This window comes from Notolabrus celidotus, chromosome 14 (genome assembly GCF_009762535.1).
Source record: "Notolabrus celidotus isolate fNotCel1 chromosome 14, fNotCel1.pri, whole genome shotgun sequence".
Lineage (NCBI taxonomy): Eukaryota > Metazoa > Chordata > Actinopteri > Labriformes > Labridae > Notolabrus > Notolabrus celidotus.
This window is the reverse complement of record NC_048285.1, coordinates 19,089,571-19,099,320: the sequence shown is the minus strand read 5'-3', so window position 1 is coordinate 19,099,320 and position 9,750 is coordinate 19,089,571. Positions and strand designations below refer to the sequence as shown.

Genomic DNA, 9,750 nt, shown 5'->3' with positions numbered 1-9,750 from the left:
GAAAGTCTAAGACATTTTTGGTGTGTACACACACAGAGTTAAAGATACGGTGCTTTATCTATGATGCATGTAGGACATAAACATGCACAATTCTTGCTTGTAGAAGACTATTTGAAGAAGTTTCTAGGTCAGCATATCTGATTCGAGAGCTCCTTTTCCAAAAAACCTGTCAAGCAACATTCTATCCTGCTTGTTCATAAAGCCTATACACTCTTTTTACCCTCACATTGGACTGACAGGGGCTGATATTTAACAGATGCTATAAAACCTCAACTTTTAATCTTCGTTTTGACCATTTCCTTTAACTGAGGAACTACAGCAGACTGAACACAACAATAAAGAAATGCAACCATAATAAGGGACTTCACCTTATGCTAAAAAGGAGAAGTGGAAATAAGAATGTATGCAGTTCCATACCTATTCATCAAACTTTCTGCAGTGTATGTTTCTCTTTAAATTATCAACTAACATTTACACTGTAAACATATTTTCAGCTCAAACAAAGAAGAAAAAGCTGAAAGACAAGTCAAAGGAGAGCAGCAGGTAGACGAATGGGCTTTTCATACAGCCATTCAGTAACCATATACCATCTGCTGAAATCCTCCACAAAAGGACAGTAAGCATCCATATTGATGTTGAGCTACTAAGCAACAGAGTGAACTGTATTCAGCGGTGATGAATGAAAGCAAACATGCCACACAATCTCAGAAAGAGAAGAACTGAGAGTCACATGCTAATATGGAAGTGCCACAAAACAGATGAGCTCTGCATGAACTCATTTACATAGCAATGTATCAGCAGACTGAATCATTGTTGTCTTCTGTGTACATGTGTGACAGTTAAAGTTTTTAGTATTGAAGGTGAAACTGACTTGAAAGATGATAGTATGTCTGATGTGTTTCGGTAAAATGCAGCCCATACAAGGATTTCTTTTCCTATTGTTTTCTGCGGTCCCTACGGGTTGTAAAATATCCGTCAAAGCCATTAAGTACTCAGTCACTGAAAGGCAGCTTGGATCTTCTGCTCTCTTTGGCTTAGATTGGGACAGCAACACTGTAGGAGTGGAGAATTAGTCAATCTAGCACAATACAGTGGTCTTTTGCATGGCAATATGGGCTAAATAGGGGGATGTCAGGAGTCTTTTTTCTGCAACAGAAATAGTTTTTGAAACATTTTGTTGCAAAATGAAAAAATCTGTGTAACTGGTTGAAAGTTATTTTTTAAATTTAAATATGAAGGTTTTGTTCAATGGAAACTGTATAAATCACAACAGATGTGGAGTTCATTGAATAATCACGAAACATGCCAATATAACTTATTAAAATACTCAGCAAATTGGCAAAGACAAATCATAAAGTTTTCTCAGGAACATTAGCTATATCTTATAATTGACCTCTAGTGATTCCTACTAAACGTGTGTATCTTTTCAGCACTCAAAATCCCACAATCCTCTGTGCTTCTGTGTATTCATTCAGCCAAATCAATAGGTAGGGTATGGAAATGTGTGAACCCAGCCAAACCAAATGGTGAACATAATTCAGTATATTTCAATGTCAACATGTTTCAGCCTGTTGTTTCTCATTTTTTCCAGTTCAGAGTAAGATTTGTCAGTTGGAGAAATTATTCACAGTCATGTAACTCTTGAAATTATTCAACAAGGCCTAGTCAATGCTGAAGGTACAATTTGGCCACAGCCATGGTGTGTTATGCATGAGTTCCCATTTTGGTTGGTTAGCTGCTCTTGCAGGATCATGTCACATGAAGCAGGTGTGTTAAAAATGTTTTTTTTTAAAAGCTCCAAAACAACAAGTGCATGCCACATAACAAGGACAAAACAACAGACAGAAACAGGAAATAGCAACTGGCCAGCTGGTGTAGTAAAGTGGAGTATTTAGCTGCATTCAAGAGTCAGATCCCAAAGGAGTTGATTGGGCTTACATTAATGAAAGATCAGTCTGCTTACTGTATCTGGGTCGTTGACAAATAAGCCTCAAAAAAGCTTTTTGTTTTTTTAAGTATTTCCCTATTGTATACAGTCTATGGTATTTCCAGAATGTTTGCAATGCATATTTTTGTGTCTGGAGTAATGTGTTCAAACAAGGCTTTTTTGAACACATTCCTTTTTTTTAAGTGTTTAAATAGTTGGTTGTTGTTTTTTTTTACCCTTTTCTTAACTTGAACACCCAAAAAATGTCAGGTGGCGCAACCAGATATTTGTCAAAATACATGTACTTACCTATCATTTATTTAACTGAAAGTTTTAGGAAGTATCCCTTAGAGTGGTTACAGTGCTTTGCACATTTGTATTTTGTGAGTCTATTTTTTATTAACAATATATTAGGATTTTTGCATTCTATTGGCCAGGTTTAAAATATAATTTTTACAGTTTTAGGTTGGTTGTACCACCTGACATGGAAGTTTTACCGTCCACCTATAAGTTGATAAAAGCTTTTCTATTATTATTTAAGAGACATCTACAAACCTTTTAACTCAGACATGACAATTAGTAGGGTCCTCTGAATGATTTCATATGTTGAAGTCCATTATAACTACTTTCAAAATAAAAGCTCCATGAGTACAGTGGTGCCACCCTGACGTTTGAGAACATGCAAATTGCTGGACAAAAGCTTTTAAATAACCTTAGGTGCCTTTAACCCATTGATATTTATGAAATTATGTTTATTTCAAAGCTCTTGTATGTAAAATCATGCCATGGTGTTTTAATTTTAATTTATTATTATTAAAATACATTTTTTTTATAGTGTTTTAAGTCAGTTCACTTGCTCAGACGGTTGCGCCACCTGACATTTTCAGGGTTTGAGATACTTCAAAATAAAATAAATCTCAATATTTGAATGTACTGAATTTGTATTTAAAATAAGCATGTTTTATAGAATCAATTGATGTTTGTGTTAAACATAATTAATTATTTCAAAAGAAAATAATGGATTCGGACACAAAAATATGCACGTCATGTCAATGACCCATTTGCTGAGTGTACAGTAAGCAAACCTTTTGTTGATCTAAAAGATAACGTACTGATTAGGGGCTCACAACTTTCAACAAGTCCCCTTGTTTAGGTGGTGTATGGTAAAATATCAGCATAACTAATTGTTATCCCCAATGGACGCACACGTTTCAGCCTATGGTTTCAGCCCTTCAGAGTCCAGCTCTCACAGAGGCCACACCCTCCAACTCTGTGTAACCAAATAGATTAATTTTAAAGTAAAAAAATAAAACTACTCACTAGAAGTCGCCGTTTCCATTTTGGTCAAAGCTAACGGAGTCCTTACGCTTCCTGCGCCCAACTTAAAATCCAGTTTCGTCGCTGCTCGGAGAAGACGAGACAGCAGACCAAACTCCAGGTAACAAGAACAACCCCTCTCCCCGGCCACCACAATAATATGTCTTATTGATGAAGTGATGAAGGTCTTTTCTGGGGTAAGAAACTACCAGAAATGTAATGATGTTGCCAGATTTTTTTTAGTGAAACATGACATGGAATTCAAATCCTGGAAGTGTACACTAATTGTATCACGTGCGGGCACAGCCATTTCATTCCCTACTCATGAGTGAGTGAATGGTGAGTTAACGTGGCTTTTAAAAGTTGAACTAGTGAAATGGACAATGTATACAGTTTACATGCTCCCTTTTATCTATGCGGCGCCGTTTGTAAAGTTGTGCACACAAAAATTACAGCAACATTTCTCCACATTTCAGCATTTAGATTTAGATTTAACATTTAGATATATATTTAGCATTTAGATTTATATTTAGCATTTAGATTTATATTTAACATTTAGATTTAATATTTAGATTTAGATTTAACATTTAGATTTAGATTTAGCATTTGGATTTAACAATTATTTTAACTTAATATATTTTTCACAACAAAATTAAATTTGAAGAAGATCACAAATATTCCTCTAAATGTGATAAAAAATAGTGACTTAAAAATTCACTCCACATTTTCATGACGTTTTGGAGCTAAATGTGGAGAAACACAACTTTACAAATGGCGCCCCATATTTTATCACTTGCCAGTTTCCTATAATGCCATTTTATCTATTCAGCTCACATTACCTGAAACCTAAGTCTGCCATCATGTGCCTATTCATTATGAGAATTTTCATTGTTAAATGCTGGATAGTTTGTCCCCTTCGCCTTGTGTTAACCCAATCTTTTGAGAATATTTCCCTTGTTTTGATTTATAAGTAATTCCTTTTGTACATTTTTTCTACATGCTACAAACACAATAGTGACTGCAATGAACTGTGAACACTTATGCAACTGGGATGGGCCCTATAGCTGATATCTTGCCTAAGGACTTCTAAAGAGCAGCCACTCCTCTCTCTATACCACCCCACAACTTTACATTGTGTTCTGTCAACCCCATATCAATTGCACATAAGCGGAAGACTCAGTTGGTCCCCAAAGACCCTGCTACACTACAACCTGTACTGTATGTTCAGAGTCTATCACTTTCACAGTGGACTCTGTCTTATCACAGATTAAAGGAGGAGCCTGAAGTATATAGAATGTCTGACATGCAAAAAGCTGCATGGGTATAATGTGACAGCTCATAGTGGCACACCATGTTCCATGTATTCTTGTCATCAATTATCCGAAGATGGATATGCATTGTATTACACTCCTGTTGTAGTTATGGATCATACTTTCTACACCACATTGGGGTTTTTTTGCATAAAAGAAGACACAATTCATGCTCTCGTATCAATATATTACCTGGGAGTAAACAGAAAATGTCGTGTGCAAAGAGATAACAGAAGCTTGGGCAATTGCCTGGCAGTCTGCAAACAAAATGACCTAATCACAGACCAACGCCTCCACTGGGAAACTGTACGCTGTATATGTTCTCTCAAGCCACGCAGTGCACACTGCTGTTTTTTTTTGCCTGTTCTCACTTTATCTCTTGTATCTTGCTCTTTCCTCAGACAAGCACTCAGGTGCCTCAGGAAAGCACTAGACCATTGAATCCAAGGCCGGCAGGTAAGCTGTCCATTGGTGTTTTCTTTTTCTGTTGTCAATGTGTTATTTTTTCACTGTAGTATTTTCTCTAACATTGTAAATCCTGTAATCTCTTCACTGCTTCTCCTCTTCCCTCGCTCTTCCTCTCAGTGGTACCACGCCCTGGCCGCCACAGAAGGCCCATGACGGCTCCAAAGACTCAGAAGGACAAAGCGTCTAAGAGGAAGAAAGTGTTGCTGACTATCCTCTCAGTTGTGGTTTTACTGGGCATACTGGCCACAGCAGCAGTCTTCAGTGAGTCCAACTCCTGTATTTATCTTCCTTTAAGGCTGAAAATACACTGAAGGCTGGCATCATATTTATAACGCTGACTGAAATCAGCTATGTGAAAAAACGTCATTCTAACTTGTGTTCCCGCTCCTTTTCCAACCAGTTAAGAAGCTGATCGACAGCAAATACTTCTTCTGCAAGCAATCGTTTAAGTTTATCCCACTAGACAAAGCCTGTGACGGGATCCATGACTGTACTGGAGGAGAGGATGAAATAACTTGTGTTTCAAGCTTTAAAGTCAATACAACCTTTCCAGGTAAGTCAAACATTAGCTTCTTGTTCTCTTCATCCGCAAAGACACCAAAATAAAGCAAAAGAAACCGAGACTCCTCTTCTGATCCTGTTTGTGCCATTCCCCCCTACAGTGCGTCTCACGTCTAGTCGGAATGTCCTGCAAGTGTACAGTGCTGGAGCAGGATGGCGGAGTGTGTGTAGTGACAACTGGACTCCGCAGCTCACACAGAGGGCGTGTAAACAACTGGGTTACACAAAGTGAGTATGCACCCACAACGGATGAATTACATCTAAAACATCAAATTGTGTGAATGAGCCAAAATCAAATACTACATTATTCTCTTTCTGTTTTCACAGTAAACCTTCTAGCACCAGTGTCCGAGTAGAGACGTTAATGTTGTCCATGAAAAATGGACCATTCGCAGCTGTCAGTTCTGGGACTACAACCACCCCCGTACATCAGGCCACTGTAGACCGGTGAGGAAGGCTGTCATGATGGCATTATTTGTCATCTCATAGATCTGACTTCATCTACACAGTCAACAGTATTTTAGAAAATCTTAGTTTTCTGTTGTTTTCTTAAAATCTCTTTATGTTCTTCTTTTATCTTCACTTTAACTCCCTTTCTCTTTCACCTCTCAGCTCCTGCTCTCTATTCCCCTGTCCTCCCCCCTGGTGGTTTTCTTACACAAGTGAAACTGTGTTTTTCTCACAGTTTCTGTATCTAAAGTGCAGAAAACACCAGTTTTTGTTCCTTTTTTTATTCACCCCTTATGAAAGTGAAAAAAACAGAAGATTTCATTACAGAAGGCAAAAGTTAAAAACAGTAAAAGTTCAGCATTTTTTAATGCAGGGAAGTCAGGTTAACATGTGTTTGTCTTAATGACTAATGTTGTGGCCATTTCTATATGTATGTTTCCATAAATATTGAATGAATACACTTTTCTCCTCAAACAGCAGTGCATGCAAATCTGGATCTGTGGTCTCTTTGTCCTGTTCAGGTGAGTTTGTTTTTTAGAAAAGCAACCCCCACCATTGACTTACTTTGCAGCATTTATCTTTGAAAAGTTGGGAATGACATGGTTGTGTGACCAGTTTCTCACCCACAGGCCCACACTTGTCTGTTATACTTTGAAAAGGTCTTCTTAGTAACACGACTGATTCGTTCTTCATTATTTACTAAAAATGAAAAACAGAAGTGTAAAGGAAACCAAAGCCTGCCCTCCTTTGTTTGGATTGAAAAGAAGATCAAATAAAGTTACTATGAAATGAAATTTAAGAGGACAACTTTGTTTTTCAGACTGTGGGATGACAGGCTCTAAGGGACGTATTGTCGGGGGAACAGATGCCTTAATCGAGGACTGGCCCTGGCAGGTCAGCCTGCAACAGAACGGCCGACATACTTGTGGAGGCTCGCTGGTGTCACCGCGTTGGGTAGTCACTGCTGCCCACTGCTTTACTGGGTGAGTGGTGTTTCTATGCAGCGTTTTCTATGACTTTCTTCAGAGGTCAACTCTTGCTTATACTTCCTTTTTGCTGTCTTATTTGTGGTTTTGCAGGAGTAAGAAGGAGCTCAGTGGCTGGAGAGTGGTGTCAGGCAGGACGTTCCTGGGCACACTGGGGGGAACCTATGTGGATAGGATCATATTGAATGGAGATTATGACACATCACGAAACGACTATGACATAGCAATGATGAGACTCAGCAGCCCCATCAGCGTTGGAGGTAAGACGTTAATTTAAACCTTATAAAAGCATATAAAATACAATTCCTCACTAACTGTTACTGATGCCATATGAACTTTGATTGTAGAGTAAAGTGAATACATTTTGTCTATTCATTAGGTTTCACTTTTACTCTATTGCCCTCTAGTGGTGCCAAACAGCACTTACACCTCTCTGTTTGTCACTTGATAACTTTAACTGCTAAAGCCAAGACGAAGGCAAATTAAATGACCCTATTTGCAAAATAAATCCAAGTAAATGCACTGACCTTGTCTTTCAGAGGCCCGCAAGCCGGTTTGTCTACCTCCTAAATCCTTTGGCCTTGCTGCGGGTACTGTCATGGCTGTGACCGGCTGGGGATACCTTGAAGAAAACGGTGAGGGATTTTAATAATGCCCATCATCATCACAAAGTTTTACCCCTTTAACTTGAAAAGACAACTTCTTTGAAGTAGCCTTTTTAAATCCAAATTGCATCTTTTGTTCTGTCTCCAGGTAAGGTTTCTCCCTCACTCCAGAAGGCTGCTATCCCTCTTATAGACAAGGCCAAGTGCTCCAGCCCCACAGTGTACGGCAGTTCCATCACCCCAAGAATGATCTGTGCTGGTTACTTGGAGGGGAAAATAGATGCCTGTCAGGTAATCACAGTTTCCAGTTACATCAATATTGATTAAGACTTGGAGTTTAGAATAATTGAATGCATAAATAATAATTTTAATGTAATACCTTTCAAGTTTGATTCCTTATATGATACCGCATCATCACAGCAGTTAAGTATTTGTTGGAATTTGTAGAAACATCCTTCATTTACATAATGAAATGTTACTGTGCTGTGAATTTCAGGGTGACAGTGGAGGTCCATTGGTGTACTTCACCTCCTCTCAGTGGCATCTGGTGGGTGTGGTGAGCTGGGGTGTTGGCTGTGCCCGAGAGAGAAGGCCAGGTGTCTACTGTAATGTTGAAGAGATGTCAAACTGGATTCAAACAGTCATTGAGGTACAGCATACTCATACTGGTGTAAACAAACCACATTGTTTACTTGAAACTAAATGAAACTATTACTGCCTGGAGTCAAGTCGATGTGGGAAAACACTCTCCCTTCTAACAAAAATAAGTCTGTGTTGACCAAATTTTACTTCCTCTTTCGTAGAAAAACTCCTGAGTCTCTCTGTTGGGACAAGTAGGTGCCACGAGACCTCGGTAGAGTCAACATGGGACAAACTGTGAAGCTAAGGCAAAGCTTTGGTTTCAGTGTAGTTGACTGAAGACAGGAAATGAAAGGGCGAAAGGGGAAGATGAAGATCATTCTCAGCAGCAAAACAGACTGTCAAAAACAGCCATATGCCAAAACACTGCACACATACATACACACGCATTTCACACAGACTTATTTCAGGTGTTGTTTTTTGCCATTTCAGGTTCTTATCTCAGGGGGAAGAGTTTTTATGCAGTTGTTCGTCATTGGCCATTCTTGGGTTGTTTTTCGCCAATTCACTCTTCATGTGCTTTCAAAATGGGAGTTTTACATTAAGATCAGATCACTCCCATTAGAACATTAGGACTTGGCAATAATCCTACAAAATGTTTTTACTGTGCAGATTTTGGACCTTACCAGAAAGGCAGACCTCACACATAATGTACTTGATTACTATGTGCTACGATTTCAGGTGTGCACTGTGATATGAGGGTTTGTCAAAGAAAGGGTTAACCTGTGCAAGTTTGAAGCACCAGGTAATACCACCAATAGAAGTGAGTTCAATGCATTTATGGTGCTTGTTAATCTAATGTGTACGTGCCTTTTTAAAGGACAAATGCACCTTTTTTCAGCACTGATGGTGTTCCTGATTCCTTAAGCACTTTAAATGGAACATGAGATTTACTTGTCCTAAGTGTATATGCAGATGGCTCAATGTGCTGGAGATTATAACTCAGATCACACTATTGCATGTCAAAGTGCCTCCATGTTGAGTTTAGGGGCAGTCAGACATCCAGTAGTGAACTAGAGTGTTAGTGTTGTGTGTTTAGAGTTTTTTAATTCATAGCTAAGAGGATATTAGAGTCACTTCCTACAAATATTAAGTGAAGTTCATAGTCAGATATGTGAATCTGTACACTCAGGTGAAACAAACATAAAAAGTCTGCATTTTAATTATTCCTTTGCAGCAATGTAAAAAATATACATAATTTAACAGTTTGATCTTTAAGGCCTTACACGTCAGTCCAAACTGGCACATCTGAATGACAGAATCATAGTTAACACATTGTAATATACTGTTTGTTATCATAGACTAATTAAACACGAGTGCCACGGTTGATATAATTTGTATATACGGCCCATTTTGATGTGTTTTGTTACCTGTAAATAATCTGTAAATGTAATAAAGACATTCTTCTCTAACTTCGCGAGCTCTAATGTAACAGAAAATACAACTTGATCTACTTGGCATGTGTGTCTGTGTGTGTGTGCGTGCGT

The 9,750-nt window shown here is 38.4% G+C and overlaps 1 protein-coding gene across 4 annotated transcripts; it reads left to right on the top strand.

The window, feature by feature from the left end:
- The first annotated feature begins 3,146 nt into the window (after positions 1-3,146).
- Positions 3,147-9,675, top strand: tmprss4a (transmembrane serine protease 4a). 4 transcript variants are annotated; one of them, XM_034701076.1, is made up of 13 exons: positions 3,147-3,441; positions 4,956-5,010; positions 5,140-5,283; positions 5,423-5,575; positions 5,685-5,811; positions 5,911-6,030; positions 6,514-6,554; positions 6,854-7,016; positions 7,113-7,279; positions 7,559-7,654; positions 7,773-7,915; positions 8,121-8,273; positions 8,428-9,675. In XM_034701076.1, exons 1-13 carry the CDS (start codon positions 3,424-3,426, stop codon positions 8,437-8,439), a joined length of 1,392 nt encoding a protein of 463 aa, XP_034556967.1. In that variant the 5' UTR covers positions 3,147-3,423; the 3' UTR covers positions 8,440-9,675. The 4 variants fall into 4 exon arrangements, with proteins under 4 accessions (XP_034556967.1, XP_034556966.1, XP_034556969.1 ...); XM_034701075.1 differs by having other exon boundaries at positions 3,148-3,441; positions 6,511-6,554; XM_034701078.1 differs by having other exon boundaries at positions 3,149-3,365; positions 6,511-6,554.
- Positions 9,676-9,750: the final 75 nt, after the last annotated feature.

Excerpts from the sequence above, each read along its gene's own strand:
- tmprss4a (XM_034701075.1), top strand. Across the intron at positions 6,555-6,853 it reads GGTCTCTTTGTCCTGTTCAG|ACTGTGGGATGACAGGCTCT; the intron begins GTGAGTTTGTTT and ends TTTGTTTTTCAG. Across the intron at positions 7,017-7,112 it reads GCTGCCCACTGCTTTACTGG|GAGTAAGAAGGAGCTCAGTG; the intron begins GTGAGTGGTGTT and ends GTGGTTTTGCAG.